At 39.9% G+C, this 21,393-nt stretch overlaps 1 protein-coding gene across 4 annotated transcripts in view; it reads right to left on the bottom strand.

The window, feature by feature from the left end:
• LMBR1 (limb development membrane protein 1) overlaps positions 1–16,182 on the bottom strand; it is a 67,795-nt gene extending 51,613 nt beyond the window's left edge. The window contains exons 1-3 of one of the 4 annotated variants that reach the window (XM_088052174.1): positions 15,901–16,012; positions 15,363–15,573; positions 1,531–1,603 (exon numbers count right to left, since the gene is read on the bottom strand). In XM_088052174.1, the coding sequence (XP_087908300.1) occupies positions 1,531–1,603; positions 15,363–15,389 (100 nt within the window). In that variant the 5' untranslated portion in view covers positions 15,390–15,573; positions 15,901–16,012. Of the gene's footprint in view, positions 1–1,530; positions 1,604–15,362; positions 15,574–15,900 lie in introns of those variants that run through there. The other 3 variants (XM_005528529.3, XM_088052183.1, XM_088052190.1) reach the window with 3 other exon arrangements.
• Positions 16,183–21,393: the final 5,211 nt, after the last annotated feature.

Below are 21,393 nucleotides of genomic sequence, written 5' to 3'. Positions count from 1 at the left end.
AGATGAATCACTAACACATCTTTCATTTACTCTTTACACCCTTCTCCATGCACATCAGTACACAAATTAAGCATTTCTAAGTGTGAAATAATGTAGGCATTTTGAAATAAAAATTTCTGAATTTGAAATAATTTTACACTCAGCATTCTAAAGCTTTTCCTATTTTCCATAGGAGATAGAACACCTGCCTTTATTCTTAAAATAAATTTAAGTTCCTGAGAGTCATGCATGCAGTTGAAATAAACACATAGCCAATAACCTCATGCTATTTTGAAATTCTTCTGTGAAAGGACCCAGAGTTGTTGTTTTTTGGATGGATACCTCATGGTGTTTAGAAAGACTACGTCAAGGTCTCTTATGAATCATTTTGACTAAAAAGCTTCTTGGAAAAGCAGTGAACAATTTGTCCTCAAAGAGTTCCAGATGTGTTAACTCTTCAAATATTTCTCATCAGGAAGATTGTAGCAGGCTACAAAGTGTGCCTAAGTATCTGCTCACAAAGCTTTCATAAAGCCAGGCCAGCTGCAGAGCAGTTCCCCTTCCTGGCTAAGGAGATGAACTGCCAACGAAAGGTAATAAAAGTGTCTTTGCATCCAACAGTGTTTGCCAAACCAGTTTCCCCTTCCTGATCTTCTCCATCTCCAAATGGCAGCAGCTTTGTAATGTCCAAATTACGTACCAGGATCAGAAGATAGTATGTGTCTTACTTCCTATGTTTACAGAGATGTACCTTCTTTCAAGGAATTAAATTCCATGAAGAGTTTTAAAAGTAAATGAATCCATCCATGAAAGCAGCTCTATCATAACACAGGTCACTTAATCAACAGTTTCCAGTAAGTTCACCAAGATCAGCATACACAAGAATGTTTCTACAGCCTATTTCAAGCACCAATGTCCCAGATAAGCTGTCAAGAGTCAAAGACTCTGCGATTTTATACTGATTTTTATGCTATTTGTCTTCAGAAAAAATACTGAAAAAATGACAGGGCTTCCTGCAGACTAGTTTTAAAATGGAAACTAGACAATGTTTCCAAAGGGAAAAAAGCAGAGTATTACGTCAAGGTATTTTCTAAACTTGAGTGGTGAAGTCATAAGAACCAGGTTCAGACAACTGAGATAATAACTGTACCTGATCAGAGCAGGACTTTTTGAAGAAATACCGCTAGCTCCTTTCTGTAGCACTGGCAACCTTTCACTTTACTTGCAAAAGCTCAGAACATGATTTTGCTGCTAAAACACAGCTGAAGATACTTGCCCTGGAAAAGCTGATGTGAAAGGAGAACAGGATCTCAAGGCAAGGGAGGCAGAAGCATCTACTTTGACATTAACCCCTTTCTTCCATCTCAAAACAGTTAACTCTTAGTCTGCCATACACAACCAGTTCAGTCCAGGCTGGCATAGACCAGTAGCGTAGCAAACAGTTTTGTTGCTTCTACCTTCCTCTACCTCCATGGAGATGGACAGGAAAAGAATCATCTATTTATTTGAAAAACAAAATTTTTTTTGACATATTAAAAATTTTATGCTTACCTGCTTTCCTTTTGTATCTTGTGATTATAAAGTAGGAAACTATATAGAGAACAGCAAATAGGAGAAAACAAATCTGGAAAAAAAAAATTACATTTATTAGGTCATGAAGAAATGTCTGGATTATAATAAGCAGTAAATCTAGTATCAACAATTTAAAATTGAATGCAGATCAACAGGAACATATTTTTTGTAACTTTCAAGACTGTTACGTTTTATATCTTATTAACAGAAAATTAAACCCATTAAAACAGCTTGATTAGAGTAATAGTTATTGCATCAATTATATGGTCAGCAAGTTTTACTCTAAAATTAAGATAAAAGCCTTATTCACAGCGTGATTTTGAGAGAGGGGTGAGTGGAGTGGGGTAGGCTGTTTTTGAAGTTCAAATCCACTTGATTTGTAAAAGTTATCAGGCTTTGGAACCCCTTCACATGTACCTTAAGAGTAATTGTATTTTATATAATGGGCTCTTGAGGATCTATTTTGTCAACACATGTGGAAAGAAACAAACATGTTTACTATTTGCATCCTGTCTTGAATCAAACTAATTCCAGGTGACAACACATACAAGAGAGTCTCATGCCTACAGTGGATGTCCAAGCACGAGCTCAAGCACAATGCTTCCTTCACAGTCAGAAGACAAGGACACAACTTCCCTTCTCATAAGGTTGGTGGTTTATTTAGGTCAGATGCACCTTCAGCCCACAATGCCTCAGTTCAAATTGTTATAAGATTTAGCGCTACAACTACAATACAATAAAGATAAGACCAAAACACCTACAAAAATGCTGGAAAACTTACAAGAAAGAAATTGAACAGCAGGAAAGTTTTAACCCTCCAAATCTTTGCGAGGTAAAAAAAACAAAAACAAACCCACACATTTTATTTGCTCCTTAATGAGACATCAGTGGCTCAACACTGCTTCCTTAATCCTGGGTGCCTACACCTATTAAAACATGAGTCAGTCAGAAATGCAACAAGAAGAAAGCATGCCATTCTGTTTTGGAAATTTTATTTGCTGGACAATAGCTGACCTGTTTCTTTAAGCTATCATTTTTAGATTTGTTGCCTTTAAGACTCACTGTCTTAAAAAAATCAAGAGTAGAAAGGGCTATCCTAAGAGGAAGGGAAAAATGAAAGTGAAGGTAGTGATGATAGCCCTAATAAATCTGCATCTAAATAACAATACTGCATCCAAATCAGCAAATCACAGTGGAGAAAAATGTACTCATGAAAGACAGACTTTCTAAGAAATACTGATAAATATAAACTGAAAGGGTTATTTTTCTGATGTAGTCAGACATTTCAGATTTTAAAAAACCAAGTATAACCAAGTATGACATGAGTATGGCATTTGGGTGACTTCCAGGTGCCTCCCAGAAGTACAACAGTGCTCTAAGTCTGAACGTGGCAGCCCAGCTCATTCTCCGTGCAGGAAACACACAGCAGCAACACCCAAAATACAGGCACTGAAAATGAGATTTCATAACTAGATCTCTGAATTCTGGTCTTGGATCTGAACAGAGCTTATCACTCCAACTTTCTTAACAATTCCTCAAAGAAGAGAAAGTTTTGATAAAGAATTCAGTCCTTTAAATAAGTAATTCTAAAGAATGTTATTAAGATTTAATAAAAAAAAGTTGGTATATTTTTGAAACAGGAAGAACAAAACAAACTGAGAACAACCTTGGTTTTTCAGAGTACTCTGACACAGCTCGTCCCGTCAGTATTGGAAAATGCAACACCAGTGCTGAAAGAGAATCCTTCTCTAAGCTTCCAGTTCCTCTGAAAACTAGATCAAGGCTACAGCTAGAGACTATCTAATTTTAGGCACCCACTTTTGAAAATCAGGTATCACATACACAGGGTAAGTGAATTCTTCAAAAATCTGTCAGATGCAAATAACACGGTGTAACCTACATAAAAGAAGAATACAGTCAAGATCATTTTTGGTTTAATTTTATTTAAAACAAGAATAAAAATTACTGCAATCTTGTTTACACCTTCAAATCGAACGTATGACCTTTATTCTATCCGTGATAGCAAGCTTACAATGAAAATGTGGGTCTGCAATTACAAGGTACCACTGAAATAACTGAGGTATTTTGAGGGCAGAGCAGACAAAAGCTGCCCAGTAACACACACTGTCAAATGCTGGATTTCTGGTTTTAGATAACAGCTACTCTGCAACCCAGCAATAAGGGGTAACCCTACATCCTGGTGTAATTTTTCCTCTACTTCTGTCAGATTAGAAAACAATTTGGTAAATGTTTGATAAAGCTGTTTATTACTGAAAATTCGCAAAATTTTGAAATTATTGGCAAGAAAATAAATAAATTCTAGTAAGCAAAAGCTTTATGATCTTTAAAAAGAACTCAGATTAAAAGTCCTTCATACTGACCAAAACAAGTTCAACAGCAAACTCAGAAATATTACTGCAGTCTCAATTTACACTCAGTGAAACCTCTGATCCTGAACTGTTTCTAACCATGCATTCTGAATAGCTTTCTGAAGGAAACAGCTCAAGTCAGCATCCCAACTATTTTTAGAGTGGAACTCAGTTAAGCTGGGGAAAAGGAATGTGTAGTCTATGATAGCTGAAGAACAGGCTCCACTATCCTGTCAACACTACAACCCTGGGTTCCTATTCCTCATATTGTTGTTTGTTTCAGGATATTTTTGTATTAGGAAAAAACCATCCAGCCTTGTTTGTATTTGCTATAGTTTCAATTTGTGTTTCTCAATTATGAGTGGATGGGCTTGTATGCAGCATTCCAGGTAAGATTTTACAGCTGTATGTAACAGCACAAAGCCTTTCTTGCTGCACTGAAAACACTTCCACACTCACCTGAGAATCACACTGGTAACTCAGCATTAACCTCCTCTCAATGGATCCATCAGCATTGTCCTACCCAACTGCTTACAGCAGAATAGCTCTCAAGTGTCAATAGAAACTTGGTTTTAGGGTTCAATTTCGTCACCATGTCTTTTCCTTTTTTTTTTTAACCACAATTTAATGTCACACCATATACAATCATCTATCAATTCAATTTCTAATCACTTACTAAAAACCACAGGTAGTCATACTGAAATAAGGCACTAATCACAAAAGTGAACACCACACACAAAACAATATTGATACCTTCAGTAAAAACAAATATTTAAGAGCCTACGTATATTCTGTAAACTCCATCATACTGTGTCAGTATTGGAGGCAACACTGGAATACAATGTTAAATCCAAATTATATTGCAAATTGTTTCCAACCAAAAAGCTGTGATTTATGCCATCCCTCATCTCTACAACAAAAAAGGATGCTGCAAATACAACAAATAAATCTAGGAGAAGCTATATTCCTCAGATTCCCAAGTTCTCTGCAAGCAGTTTTTCACTGGAGCTCAAATGAAGCTTTTTTTGGGTTTTACTTTGGGACACAGTCAAGACATCGTGCAGAGAATGTACCCAATTGTGATGAAAAAGGATTTCTGACATCTCCCACTTCACAAGAAATAATACCTTTCAGTCTTAAAGTTTGTTTCCTTAAATTCATTCCAAATTTGAGGGACAAAGTAGTTGTAGATCCGTTGCCATAATTAGACTGGGAAGCTATTTTAAACATAACCAGGGTACATTCCGACCTTACAGGGGAAATACACTCAGTCCACATTTGACCAGGTGAATCAAAATATAAAGGAAATTACAAGGAGCTTAAGAATTGTCTATGGTTATAGCCAAGCAGTCAACCAAAGCAATTCTTAATAGTTTTTGATGTGTTTGTGTGTGTCCCCTCCACATCACTCAGTAACTGAAAACAAGACACAGGGATTCTGTGCCACATCCCAGGGCTCCTTTTTAACATATGGCACATTAAGATATCTTCAAATCCCAAGCATATAATTCATTTACATCTCTTCCCATGGACTAAATACAACCTCTCGTAGGACAAGCAAAAAGAAACCTGTCTACCCCTGAAGCCCTTAATCTTGATTCAGGAAAGGAAGTGCCTTCTGCTCCTGCTTAGATTATACACCAGACACACTAGGAAAGGCTGCTTCTGGAGACACTGCACTACATACTCATGTCTCTTGTAAGCAACTGTTCCACAGTGTCATACCTTTGGATCTCTCATCCAAAGGTATCCAAGTATAATCCACATCATACTTTTGGATCTGTACCACACAGCTCCCAACTCCTGTGAAAATGGAGCTGGAGATTACCTGCATAGTATGTGCCTTTAAGGGGCCAGCATTAACAGTCTGAACTAGGTCACATTACATTGTAATTATCCCACTGATAATTACTAAGGATCAGCTGACACTAATTTTTCCATGTGGATGATCTTCAAAACTCTGGCACTGACATTCATGCCTCAGATTGGGAAAGCATCATCTTCTATTGCAAGTGTAAGAGCCACACTTTCATGCTAAGAAAGACTATGCTCAAAATGTGTAAGATGCTTTTTCCCTCTTACAAACAAGGTTCAACCATTTTTTACAACTTCAATTTGTGTGTGTGCACACTAAAAGCTGCATTTTCATGTACAGGATTCTATTTATATAACATGGAATTATTCCCAACTGTTGTGAGGGAGCTATATTTCACACTAGGAAAAAAGCATATAGGTGCCTTGTCCAGTAACTGTTCATTACCTCTCAGTCAGTGTGCCCTGGTAGCACAAACCTTAAAGAGCATCCCTGGCTGAATTACCTGAAGCCAAACCAATAATCATGGGAAGTAATTCTCTCTCTCTCTCCAAGCAGTATTCACCCTGTCACATGTTGTTGTTGTGTCTAGCTCTGAGCCAGTATAGGAGAGAAATTGGTAACTGCAGAAAGGATGATCCCCAATGGTCAGGAGGCTGGAACACTGGCCTGGTGCAGACAGGCTGAAGGACCTCAGTGTGTTCAGCCTGGGGATAACAAGGCTTCAGGAGGACCTGACAGCAGCTTGCCAGTACCTATGGGGAGGTCATTAAAAAGAGAGCTGAGCTCTTGGCCATGTCAGTGGGAGGATGAGACAGGAGGTAAGAAGAAATCCCCTCCATGAGGAGAGCCAAGCAGTGGAACCAGTTGTCCAGCAAGGCTGCACAATCTCCATTCCTGGAGGTTTTTAAGCCCTAAGCAGTTTGATACCATAGCTGAGCCTCCCCTGAGCAGGAGCCTGGGGTCCTACTCTGCCTTATTTTCTAGTTTCCTGACTAAATAAGTACTGTTATAAACTTAGTCACTTCATAATTTATACCATTCTCCAGGTCATTTATGAATGTGTTTATTAAGTGTAGGCACAGGCCCCCATAGGGCTGTGTCAGGGATGTCCTCCCACTGTGGAAGAGCCAGATATGTTGCAGAACAACTTTTAGAGCAAGGAACCAGCACAGAACTCCTTCACAGAGAGAAGTCCCACACCTTAGTAATGTTCTTTAGCTTAATATGCTTCCAAGCATGAAACACAGATTCAACCCAGGTTCATTTCCACTTGAAAAGCATCAAAGCAAATAAGTGATAGTTCCCTCCAACTTGATTGCATACTAGCATGAAGAACAGGGAGAATCTGGAGGAGCAAAAGACTAACAGCAAACAGCATTTTACAATGCCATATATGAATGAAAGATCAAGAAGCTCCAAAGAGTACGGGAGGAAAGGAAATAACTTTAAAATGAAACATCTGTGCCAGTATTAAAATAAAGTTACTGTTATTACAGCCACAAGCATGTCTATGCAAACGATTGACAAAACAAGGCTACAGATGTAGCAAAGAACATCTCCACTTCTAGCTGTTACTTTACAGAATGTGTTCTTTTCCCTAAACAGAAAAAACAGCACAAAAAAAAGAGAAGGCCGAAATGACTCTGGGTAATATCACCATGTAGAATATGTCGATTTACATGCTTAATTGTTGAAAATGAAACAGTATTTTGCCTGTGATTACTATTACAGAAAATAAAAGTGTTGCACTTCTTAGTTTTAATTTCTGTAATAGAAAACAACAAACACAGCATTACACATCCATCTCTTACTCCTATAATGCTGCTGAAGTATTTTAATGTGCATTAAAATACCGCAAGCTTCCTCCTACTGTCCCATTTGGCAACTGCTTTTGTTTACTCTTAGAAAAGATGGCAGGAATAAACAGCAAGAAAATACATGTGGAGACAAGCAGTTCTGCTTGGTTATTCCTAATAACTCAATTATCCCACTGACATCTAAAAAGCAAACAAGGCATTCCACCTGTTTTGGATGTGTCAACAGTAAGTGACTTACAACCAACAAAGCACACTAAAGAAAACTGAAACTTTTAACTATGATCTTAGTTTGACCTCAGCATTCATTGTATCATCTGGTCTGCAAATCTCATTTTTCTCAAATGAGACATTAACTCTGCTGTGGTTTGATTAAGTTCACTTTAAACCAGCCAACCTTATACACTTGGCATGACACAGTAAATTTCATATTATGAAAAAATACCAAATATGTGCTATGACTGTCTATGACTACAGATTAATTTTGCTTATTAACACTGCCCTCCATACCTATGATTCCCCACCATATACAGTCTCTTCTCAGGACTCCTCCCTGGCTTAAAACATTTGCAAGCAGTTGACCCACTTTTTTTGGTTCCTATGTCATGAAGAAATTATAAATGGTTCAGAGGCAGGTGCCTAGACTTCCTCATGTAGAAAAAACATCCAGGATCCAACAGAAAGTAAGAAACACTTAAAAATATATTCTGTGTGCTAGAAATTCTGCTGAAGATAAAAAACAGCTTCTACAGCCCTTCAGTCAAAAATGTTTTTCAGCATAGGTGCAAGATTTAAAAACACTCCAGAATTAACACCAATAGCACCAACCTAGACCATGTAACAGTCTGTCCCTGAGTGAGCCATTATTCAACACTAGAAAGTCAGGCTGTAATAATTGCTTATACTAAAACTCGAGTCACACCATTAAAAATTCATTTCTGAAAAAATAACCTCCCTAAGTCTCATTCATACAGACTTGGTATTAAGACAGCTTCTTTGACTAATATTAATTTTCAGGGCAAGATGCAGAAGATCTTAGAAGACAGAGCTAATAAACTTTCTCATCCTAACACAGCAAAATACTCTTTCTTGTCTTCTCACACATATATCCTGGAGCATTTTTAAGTGGCACCCCCACTCCCAAAATACAAACATACTTAAACTGCAATATCTGTATGTTTTTGTAATTCTCACCAATTATGCAGACTCTCTACTGGATATAAGTTACTACAGTCTGAAATTCAGCAAGTATTTTAGACATGTTCCCATTGTCAAATTCAACTAAAACCATCAGCTTCAATCTTTTCCATAAATACATTAAAAATAGAAATTACAGTTAGATAATGGAAAAAATTGGATAATCAAGGCCTAAACAGGCACTTAAAATCAACAGTAAAACTGAAACACCATGTTTTGATGACAATTGTGAAGCCTATCCTGGAAATCACACAAGAAGGTAAAGAGGTAAAATATCACACACATACACTGCTTCTATCCTCTGTACATTAACCCAGTTATATGCAGACTTCGATGCTATCAAAACACATACTACCTGCTGTAGGAGCAGACATGATTTGGAAATAGAGAAAATAAAACATAGACCTGTAGAGTATTTTCCAGTTAATCAAAATTTTCAAAAATTATCCAAGTGCTCAAATATTAAAACAGTACAAAGCACAGAGCTCTCTCTTGAAATCATGTTGATGGTAGTTAGAAACAACTTTTAACATATCCAGCTAATCAAAAACCTAGAAATCTTTGTCTGGGGAGCAACACTATTATACATGAATATTCAACTCCCAGCTGATAAAACAGCAACATGAGTTTTGAAACTGTCTTTCTGAGAGTCAATTGGGTCCCAAAGAGCACAGGTCAAAGCCACTGAAAGTGTGAAGCAATCTCACCCGTCACATGAATGCCTAATCAGGGGGTTAGAGCAGCACTTGTTCCAGGTCACCTCTACCTGGCTCTGCTCACCCTCCAGAGGGATGCAACAACCAAGGCTGGTTGTCATTAGATGCATAAAAACAAACTCCAGTCACCACTTTCAGAAGTTTCTCCTCTTCCTGTGTTAGAAGTTGTACACAAATTCTTGAACACAATTGTTCCTAAAAAGGCAGTGCCCCAAGTCATTTGACAGCACATGGGTACATGAAATAATCAGTGGTTTTCAAGACAAAGGGAAGAGCATGGGAGTAGAGAGTGATGCAGAAGTTAAGACCTCCTCAACAAAAGTTATCACTGTTCTCTTAAATAAGGATAAATAAAAGGAAAGAAGTAGTTCAGTTTAGAAGAAAAAAAAAACACTTCAAATGCAACCAATAAACTTATACTGAAAGGAATGTTTTCTTTAGTCTTCCTTAACCCAAAATTCTATCTATGTCTACAGAACTGAGCTCTTAATTTCTTATCATAATGCCACTGGCAATGTGCTTCAGATTCTCTCTCCACTCTGGCTTTACCACAATTTCCTCTGCTACTCTGGCCATCTGCTCACCTATCTCCCAACCCTCTTTAAGCTCTCTGAAAACACCTATTTCCAGAGGGTCTTGTGCTAATAAACTCAGGAACACTCAGCAACCTCCTCACAGCACAGACTGAGCTGTTATTACAACCCTCCCACGTCCCAGTTATACCCTGCCATCTTACCCAGTCCCTCACTCCATGCCCAGCCACTCAAACAAAAACCAAAGTGGATATGTTTGCTTTGGTCACACTATGAAAAGCTGGTTTTGTTTGCTGTCAGTTCTTATGCATTTCACTACATTTTCTCAAATCTAATTATACCTCAATACAAAATTTTCTTAAACATATGCCTGTACCCTCCATGAAGTGTGCTGCCCTTTTGGTCAACTGCTCCTCCAAAGAAATACACCAGCAACTTGAAAGAAATTAGTTTGAACTGTAACTAATTGCATATTTTTACACTTCAGCCTTTCATGCTTATTTTACATAAACAGAAATAGTGGAACTCTACAAAAGCTGCTTCTGTTTTGGGAATAAGTATCTCTCTCCACTTGTCCATGCCAAGTATTTTGAGATGCCTATTGATTCCAGATGGATCCACAGTGCTGATCCCCAGGACCAACAGCCAGAGGATGATTCATCACTTCTTCAAGTTCAGTACAGCATCCATGTTTACAAGTAAAGATATATGTTTAAGATGACAGAATTATGCCAATATTTTATATATTTAATTATGTTAAATGTGCACCAATCTTTCAGCTTTATGTCCCTCATCACTGCTAGAAATACTCCTTTATTCAGTCACAAATCTTTCCCAAAATATTTAAGGGAAAAAAGAAAAAAGAAGCAATATTGAGAAATCCAGGCAAAGCTATTTTCTGAAATACAAGTATTTAAGATATAAAGTAGTCCTCAAGTTTTCAGTGTAAGTAAAAAAATTGGTAAGTAAAAAAAAAACTTGGAAAAAAAAAATTGAAAGGCATCTTTTTTTAATAAAAGAAACTTGCATAAGCATGCAAACAAAAACATTTCAGTATTTGTAATAAATTTGTTCTTACAAATCACCCACGCTTCTAATCATCACTTTCTTCCTGGCCCACTATCAAAATATCATCACTGCTGGCAGAAAAAAGGGTCTGTGAAAAAGCTCAGTTTTTTAAGTATGCACAACTGTTCACAAACAGGAGCCCACTAGCAACAGAAGTGCTCAAACCAGCTCCCATGTTTTACATCCTTATAGAGGGCAAATGCCAGCAGTAATCACACTGTATTAATAGAAGAAATAAAGAAATTAAGTTTCTTCGAATAATTATCATGTGAAACCTGCACCCCTGAAAACATTTAGTCTTTCAAATGGAAGTGTATCACATTTAACATTAAACTCTGTATTACACCAGTTTCAATATCTGCCTGAACTGGCATGAAACACTTAAAAGTTATAATAGCAGTTTTGCATTTGAACATTTTCTGCCAGAACTGACTTTTTTTTTCATTACATATTTAATAAACTTATTTCCAAATATACTCACTCTGTTTATTCTTAAGCTTCCTAAATAGCAGTTCTATGGTGCTAATAATAGAACCTAGCAGTTCTGTTGTGTTCTTCCACAGTCTTCCCCACACTACAAATGCAAGCACAGTATTTATTTTGCCAAGGAACCCTCATAACCAGGTGTCCATGTATATTTTTACATACTCAAAATCCTACATTTTTTAAGTGGAAAAAGAATTAAAAAGTTTAACTTGTACTTTTAAAAATACAAGCTAATACTGCAGAATAAAAGACTCAAATTGGAAAAAAAAAAAAAAAAAGGAAGTTAATATTCTAACAAGTAAACCCAGGGGACCACGAAGAGGCTCAACCACTGCACTTGTTCCATTTACATTTGAAATAAAGAGTTCACAACAATACCAGCGGAACATGAACCCTTTATAAACAGACATAGTAACAGGACCCAAGAGGAAAGAAGTTCCCTAGAAGTTCAAATATTTTCCATGGATGTGCAAGATCTCAACAAATTATAAATTAAAGGACCAAGAAAGGTAAAGTAACAGAACACTGTCCTGCCTTTACAACTCTTTCATATGAATACTGACCAAGTACAGAACACAAACCCTTTTCTGTACTTTGCAGTCCACTAAAGCTGCTTTTCAGAAAGATGCCCCTTTTAGCCAGAACTGAGCATGAGTCTGGCTTTGTTGAAGTCAAGGATCTCACTGGCTCCAAGAAAACTCTTGGCTGTGCCACGTCTCTGACACTGGGTCACCAGCTCACAGTCTCCACACTTACTTCACCGCATCTGAATTTTCAAGTTCAGACTCAGACCAAGTCTGAGTCTTGGTGTTTTCAACAACTGTTCGAATCAGCAGATCCTCTGTAGAGCAGATTCATGTTTGAAGAGCCATTCCAAAACCAGAGCCACACCTGATTAGGGAGTTAACCACCTTCTAGTAGCACAGACCATCCTCATGAAGCAACAAAATCCAAGGCAGATGATTTTGTTGCAAACAGGCACCCTCTTGAAAAACAAGTGCCATACAGACATTCCAAATGAGGTCAAAAGCAAACAGGTCTGAGTTAAATTAAGCATTAAGCCACTGAGTCACCTCAAAAGCAGATGAAGGATGTATTTTTTAAAAAATAATCTTTTACTAACCTTGCTCAATCTATAAAGATGTGTCAGAAATAATTGTTTTTTGAAGATGGAATTAGCAAAAGTTAGAACCTGCACAAAGAGACAGGCATCACCACCAAAAAGATAACAAGCCTTGAATTTTTTTAATGTTACACAACTTTATGGAAAACTATGTAGCTTGCCAGTTCAGAGAATACATGAAACAGAAATAAAGCATTACACAAAAGCTAAACTCAGCGTGCCCTTAGGATTTCATCAGAAAGCACAATATAGAAATTCTGTATTCAAAGAAAATTTGTAAGAGAAAATCCATTTTACTTTTCTTTTCAACTATATCATCTTACTTTGATTTCTCTTCTCTCATGAATGTGTCATTTTAGCTTTAAGTTAAGACTGTGCCACACAACTAGCTCTTCAAAGATACTTCTTACAGACAAATTTCTCTTGCTCCCAACAGGCATAGAGAGGTCTCCTCTGCTGTAATATTCCACAACAAACTGGAATTGAATGGTTTGTGTTGGAAGGGACCTTAAATATCATCTGTATCCATGGGCAGGAAAAACTTCCGCTAGACCTCAAAGGCCCATCCAAACTGGCCTGGAACACTGCCAGGGATGGGGTACCCACAACTTTTCTGGGCAACCTGTGCCAGTGCCTCACCACACTCACAGTAGAGAATTTCTTCCCAATATCTAATCTAAGCCTACCCCACCCCAATTTCAAGCCACTACCTCTTGTAATGTCAAATGCTTCTCTTAACTGCTCTGCTGCCCCCAGCCCACCTGCAGCTGGAATCAAGGTTTAATGCATGTGTCAGAATGGAATATGTTCCCTGCTCCAGCTGAGGAACTGATGATTACACCCACTACCCACACAACAACTGTCTATTTGCATATTTTAAGAAATTCTATTCACTATATAACTTCATGAGCAGCAAGGGTAAGAATGGTAAGGAGAGGATGTTAACATAATTGCACATGTAAGCAACATACTCTGTGTGCTCCAGCATGCTCAGACTAACCACAAATGCACTCATATTTGCAAAATTCTCCTGCAGCTGTGTGGGAGCCACAGGAGGCTGCACACTCAGCTGGGGGTGGCAGCACTTCATGCACTCATAAAACCTTGTCTTTAATTTATGTTGGAACACCACAAGATCACAACTGTACCGGTGTATAATTTAAAAGGCAACATTGTTATTATTATTCCCACTGATTAAACAATAACAAAGGTGGACTGTGATCAATGTTAAGATCAAAGTAAAGTTTCAAGAGCAAGATTATTCTGAATCCACTGTCCAAATAAAACAACACTGTGCCTCTACAATATGAGTTACTGATGTCCTGTGTGATTCTTCATATAGCTACACCAGTAGGAAGACTTACCAATTGCTCTGGAGAGGCTGAAAAAGTCCCACTAACTTTGGAGAAGTACCTGCAGTACAGATAAACTAGTTCTTTAAGAATTTAATAGACTTCACTACTTCTAAGGCTGCACACAGCCATTCCTTCAGACTCAAAAAATCTGTGTTTCCTACTGAATAAAACCACCATATATACCATCCAATTTATCAGAACAAGACTCTGGTGAAAGTAAGCAGGAGATAATTAGCGCACAATGGAATACAAATGGAAAAACAGACATGAGGGAAAAGAAAGATTTGTACATACATTCATGTTTTCATACCACAGAGGTGATTAAGATAATACTTAGAGCCTTCTTTACAAAGAAGTATTTTACTTTTTGTGCCCCTCTGCTAGTCGTGGCTTCCAGGACATATACTACATCCATGCCCAAAGAAGAGACATTCAAAAAAATCCCACAAAGTAGCTGTTCTTCTCAGAGGCTTGTTTTGCACTCTTCAGAAAAAAACATTGCAGAAATAGAATATTTCACAAGAAAGGTCTTAACATGCATTCATATACTATAGACGAGTAATTAACACATTCCAAGCAAGTCTGCTATCAAGTGACCCAGCCATAGCACTACATAAATCAGTTAACCATGGTATTTTAGAGTCTCCCAACAAGGCTGAAAAACACTTAAAGCTAAATAATGAAATCTTATTTTAATTCAAGAAATCAGTTTTTTCCCCCAGACAACAGGGATGGCAAAAAAAAAAACATTATTCCTTTGCTGAGCCCAGACAGCACGTTCACAGGGCACAGCACTGCATGTCTTCCTTGTGCAGCCTGTATTTCCTTCCTGGAATTGAAGTAGGAGAGACACGAGCCCCATCAAAACACCTCCATCAGCTTTCAATAGTCCTGAGAACAATTACAAGGCTGTCAGAGAGGAAACTGCAACTGGTCTGTCTGCACGCAGGGTGTAGTGCTGCACCTGCCTATGGAGGGCTGAGAGAGATGGGACAGCACAGGCACTGCTGGGCACTCCACTGGTTGCACAGGGCATGAGGGGTCAGGGAAAACACAAAAGTTACACACAGCACTGCAAACAGCCCAGCAAGGCAGGAGTATCCCAGTATGACAAGCATGCACACCTGACGGCAACAAACTGAGGGCTGAGGTGTTCACAGAATCCTAGAATAGGTCACAATGGGAAGGGACCACAGTGGGTCACCTGGTCCAACCTCCCTGACCAAACAGGGTCATCTCAAAGCACATGGCACAGGATAACATCCAGATGTTCTTGGATACCTCCAGGGAGACTCCACAGCTTCTCTGGGCAATCTGTTCCAGTGCATGCTCACCTGCACAGTAAAGAAGTTCTTCCTCATGTTCAGGTGGAGCTTCCTGTGCCTCAGTTTCTGCCCACTGCCTCATCTCCTGGTGGTTGGCACCACCGAGCACAGCCTGGTACATCCTATTGGCACCTCCCCTTTAGATACTTGAACACATAAATGATGTCCGCTCGCAGTCATCTCTTACCGAAGCTGAGCTTCGAGGTTGTTGCACCGGTACCTGTTCCGAGAGCACACCTATGGAGCACACAGATGCCCTGCGTGCATACACAGCATCTCCATCTTTCGCTGAAGGCACAAGGAGATAAAAACCCTCCAGAGGGCCAGCGCTAGGATCCTCCAGCTCTCGTGGCACCTCAGAGAAGGTACATTCACCTCTCTGCCCACCCGAGACAGGCCCCTGAGTCCCTCCGGACACTAGGGCGAGGGGCAGGCAAGGATAGCGGGAGAGAGCGGGACAACCCGCCGGTACCCAGGGCTGGGGCAGAGAGCAATGACAGGTCCTGACCAATCATACCACGGGTCCGCGGGGCACGGCGGCACCTACCGTGTACTCCCGCACTTGGCTGTGGAAGTTCTGCTCCCGGATCGTCACCTCGTCCGCTTCCATCCTTCATAGTACCGCGGCCCCCGCGAGCAATGGCGGCCGCCGCCGCCGCGCCTGCTCCTGCCCCGCCGGCGACGAGCGGGCCACCATGGCCGGAGGCAGCCCGGCTGCTCCCCCGGGCCCCGGCAGCTGCTGAGGGGCCCCGGCTCCGCCGCTCTATCTATGCCGTCCGGCTGGCGCGGAGGAGGAGGAGGAGGAGGAAGGGCGGGAAGCGCCGCCTCAGCTCCTCCTGCTGCGTCACCGCGCAGCGACCCCGCCAGGGGCGGGCGAAGGGGAGGGCGGAGCCACACTGCGGGGGCGTGGCCTAGCTTTAACCGAAGGGTGGGCGAAGTCACGCCCAGAGGAGGGCTAGAGGGAAGAGCGGGGAAGGGGCGGGGCCAGGTCGGCCTGGGGCGGGGCCAGTGCTTCTGGGGGCGGGGCCAGGGCTGCCGGGGGCGGGGCTGGTTTTACCGGCAAGGCCCGAGTCACAGAATGACGGAATTGTTCAGGCAGGAAAGCCCCCCGAGATCATCGAATCCATCCTGTGACCGAACATCACTGCGTCAGCTATACCGTCAGCTATACCGTGGTACTAAGTACCATGTCGTCTTTCCTTAAACACTCCCAGGAACGGTGACTCCCCCACCTCCTTCGGCAGCCCATTCCAATGTCTAATCTCTCTTTTCAGTGAAGAATTTCCTCCTGATGTCCAACCTGAACTTCCCGTGGCGCACCTTAAGACTATGTCCTCATCCTGCCGGAAACAGGCCAGCTGTTTGTGCCCGTGTGGGGACTGGCAGGGACAGAGTGCCCCTGTGTGTCCTGAGGGACAGGGAGCGGGGGACACAGAGGGGAGAAGGGACCGTGAGCGGCAGGACAGGCGGCTCCTGGGGGGAAAGCAGGGCGGGAGACAGTGGTGGGCATGGGGAGAGCTGCTCCCTGCAGGGAGCTCCCCAGTGAAGGGAGTCGGCAGAGCAGTCTGGACCCCAGGGGTCACTTGCAGGAGTCACCCGGAGCCCGTCGGAGCCGGGTGTAGGCAGGGGTTCAGCTCCCCACTTGGGAACACGACAGCCACCACTGTCACTGAAGCCGGCGGGGAAACATGAGGGAGCCGGGGGTGCTCGGCTCTAGCTGATCCTCCTCAAACTCAACAATGTAAACGCATCCGATTTTCTAGTTTGAAAGACTACTTAAAACTTCAGTCACAACTTTTATTCCTCTTCCCTGGAGCAGGTTTTTGTCATTGAGTGATTTCTGCTTTCTCTGGTTTTTGCCCAAGTGCTGTGATGAGAAGGTACAATCTCCCCATTATTCCCTGTTCCCTGTACATCCCTGGGCAATCTTCTCTTTTTCTGACTTTGCAAGTAGATAATTGTCTAAATACACACAGAAGACTATTAATCTAGGACACACTATAAATTACAGGTTGTGATTTAGCAAATCAAACTTTTATTTCAATCCAAGTATGTATCATTAGTCTAGAGAAGTTTCAAAAATAAGGATCATCATTTTCTGCTCATTCACAACTATTGATACATCATATATGTTGTCAATGCCAATTATAACTCCAATTATATTAATTCCCCAGCCTCTGGCCCATTTTATTGGTTAAAAGCAGATGGTAAAGTATTTATAAATTTTTAGAGTTAGAAAAAGTAATCTTTGACTGATGTATTTCTTGTAGTCCTGATGCAGAGGGTCCTGCAGCTTCAGTATGGCCAGAGCTCCACCCTTGTTCTTTTGATACTTGTGAAGATAAAGACAAGGTATTTGCAGGCACAATCATATCATGGGTGTGACAGGCCAGAAATGTTCCCATGCTTTCTCCTCTTGAAGCCCACTGCTCAAGGAGGGAGACTTCAGGTGTTCACTGAGGCTGTAGGAATAGAATACTATTAAAAGCAGAGTTAAAGGAGCAGGGGGCACAGTCTTTGAGCTGCTTCTTGGGAAAAGCTGTCCTACTTTACAGCTGTTTTTCTGCAAAGCACGTGATTCTGTCTGATATTATTACTTGTCTGGGGTTTTCTTCTTTGCCTATTCCTATTTATCTTCAATCTCCTTTTCTTCTTCAGATGCTGAAAGTGATGAAAGCGTCCCTATAGTTTCCAAGATAAATCTGACAATTATACTCCTAGTTGAGTCTAGTTCTAATTTCAACTAGAATTAGACTTGTGCTGTTCTCTGCTCAGGAGCTTGTCCAGACTGAACAGTGTAACTGAAGGCAAGGGTATAGGTAGACAAAATATCTTTTATTATAACAAACACAGCTGACAAGAACAGACAACTGTCTGGCATGTGCAAACCTGGCCCCAGGGAAACCAAATTCTCTTAGAACTGCATATAGAAATATTGGAACAGTAAAGTCAGGATCCCAACTTTCATCATCTTACATAAAAGACCCACACAATAAATGACAACGGTACTGGAGCCAGGCTGTTAGGAGCTGAATGTTAGGCCTTCACTGGATTTGTGATGAAGAGAGAAATGCTGTCACCAGAGCAAACCCGCTCTTAAGAACTAGGGAGACCAGATCAAAGAGGAAAAACGGGAACAACCAGAGACTCAGCCAGGAGTCCAAGCCTGAGGTGAGGGTTAGTTCCTGAGCTACCTGGGAAATGACTCACCCACTGTCAAGAAACAGCATTTCAGGCATTTCTAACTTTATCTGCAGACATATTGAATACTGGAAGATTGTAAACAAAAATAACAGTATTTTTGTAGCTTATAGAAAGTAAGATTTAGAAGACCTGAAGCTTCCACTCCCACTTGGGCAATATGTGTTCTTTTTAATCTACTGAATTTGAAGTAAACCTAAGGAGGAGATGCAGTACATAATTTGTTTCATACTGTGGACTGCTGAGTTCTTTCTTCCAGTTCTAGCAGATGAATCATCAGAAACAACATACACATTTATATTTGCTGAAAAGGCGGGGGGGATGGAAACAGCTTCAATCCTTTCTTGGGCAGAAGTTACTGCTCAGTTCTGAGGTATTTACATCACAAAGGAAGGTCAGAGTAGCCACCACAGCAAAATCTATTTATACCAAAGGAAATTCAGTCTAAAGGAGGCAGCTCTAGCAAACTGATGAGAAGGCTGACAGATGCATGCATTGATCTGATGGGAGTACAAAAGTAATAGTTTGAAGCATTCTAGATGTAAAACTACCAAAGCAAGTCGGTGGTACTTTGCACCACAGAGTGGTTAAAACACCTCTAGGTGTTTTTCATCCATATCCCAGACAAAATGAGACAGTGCTGGAGAGGCTGCCCTCAGCCATTCTGACGACCTCCTCAGTAACTCTAAGGGACCTGTTGTAAGCTATATGTGATCTAGGTGTAAATAGAAAACTTTCTCATAGTGGTAATGGACAGATACACGCACACAAGAGCAGTAATAAAAAGCAGACTTCCTTCTAACTTACATTTCGTGGTACCTAACCCCCAGCATAAAAGTTGAGAAGATTTATGAGATTTTGCTCAGTTTATTGCTTTTCAGATTAGTTTTGACACCATTTTTCAGCTCCAGGTTGACCCAGTAAGTATCTGGTACCCTGAATACACAAGGAGAGTTTTATGTGCACAGGATTACCTCTAAGATTTTCCAAATAAAAACGTTGGGATAGTCAAGGCAATAAAAGTAATTTGAATTGTCAAAGTTGGAAGCTTTTAAAGTTGGAACTGTTCTCTAGGAAGGTTCCCTCAGAATTTGCCAATGGATTTCAAAGCACTTTTTAACTGTAAATGCAAGATTGGCACCACGCCTTTAAGTCTAAATTTATCTCACAGCATTTGAATAGGTGATACCTTTTTTCAAATTATCCCTTATTCAAATGAAGCTTGGCTAAACAGAAAATAGGAAGTTACTCTCTCTGTTAATATGACTAGTTACATAGTTATATTCAAAATATTACCTAGGAATTAGTCAGATTGAAGCCCAAAGCTTCAAATCACTTTAGTATGATGCCAGGAATGACCACTGACTTTAAAGAGATCTTTGGGTATACACATGCCACAGACGACACCCAGCACTTTATATTCAAAAGCCAATTATGGAAGACAAAAAAAAAATATTCAAAAGTTAATATATCTTGATCATGGTAAAAAAGAAACATAATACTATCAAAATTATGTATATTAGGTTTATTTACCGGATGATTTTTTCAGTGTCTTATATTGGGTAATCTAAAACATAGAAAGAATTGCATCATAACTTCAGAAATCCAGTTCCATCAGTCTTGGATCTGGATTCAGCTTAAAATATTGCTGACTAACATGTCATTTCTATTCATAACTTATACTTTTTGGTTATTTGCTTTTTTTTAAGAACAGAAAAGTTGGGGTTTTTTTTGTTCCAAATACTTCTAGCTTGTATTTTCATTGCATTAACCCAGTAATAGTAACTCCCCAGCTAAATGCTGTATTATAGCACAATGTATCTATTTTAACTTTTTGAAACAACCAAGGAAAATAAATTTGAATTAAAAATTACAATGTCTGCACAAAAAAAGAGGACGTAAACTAGTTTAGTATAGACTCACATAGGTATGTGCTGGATTTTATATATATATAGTCATAAATATATAAATATTATAAATATATATAGTCATAAATGTATTGATGAATACATAATCCCCCAAAAAAGAAGAAAAAAACACAAAGTATTACCATTTGGTAATTATTCCATTACTGTTGGAACAAGCTTTTAAAATCAACATTTTAGTAAAAATCTGCACTATTTCTAACTTAAAGCTTGGTCCACTTGTAAAAAATTAAGTGATACTGCTTTCAATAACAAGGAACTGGATTTGGTAATGAATAAACCCCCTTCTAATCCTTAAGTTTCCTTCAGTGACAGGAGCCTAGAGTCAGTACCTGCAGTTTATTACAGTCAGAGGCATAAACTCTGCAGGCTGTCAGGTAAAGCATAAGTCACATCATGAAGCTTCACATCATGAAGAGAACAGTTTCTCTTCCATATCTAGGCAGCATGAGGTGACTGAAAGATCATTTTGCCTCCATTCACCCTTAATGGGGCTTTCATGTCCCATTGGGAGCATTCAAAGCACTCTTCAAATCAAAACATGGCAAAACGCATACCACATTGCAGCTTAAACTTCATTAGGAATAAAATGAAAGGTAATATTCAAGGATATGTGGCTGCATAAGTCAAAGTTCACCTGCTAAGTAGATATGAACGAGGCCTGGGTCATCTGTGCCATGCTGTGTACCCATGGCTGTTTGTGTTGATTCTTTAAGTAGGTATTTATTGGTAAAATTCTGGAATGACTGTCTGGGCCAATATTGTTATAGAAGAACCAAAGAACTAAATCAAGTAAAAAAAATAAGTGTCCCTTTCAACAGTTTATGTCTTTTTTTAGCCCAGAAATTTAGTGTTAGACTCAATCAGCCTCTGAAAGGGGTTCAGCTAGAGTGGATGGATGAAAAGACTGAAAA

This window comes from Pseudopodoces humilis, chromosome 1 (assembly GCF_049639895.1).
Source record: "Pseudopodoces humilis isolate 2021_Gansu_Grassland_sample_001 chromosome 1, ASM4963989v1, whole genome shotgun sequence".
In the NCBI taxonomy this organism is placed as follows: Eukaryota; Metazoa; Chordata; class Aves; order Passeriformes; family Paridae; genus Pseudopodoces; species Pseudopodoces humilis.
The sequence above is the reverse complement of the archived record's forward strand: the minus strand, read 5'-3'. Positions and strand labels throughout refer to the sequence as shown.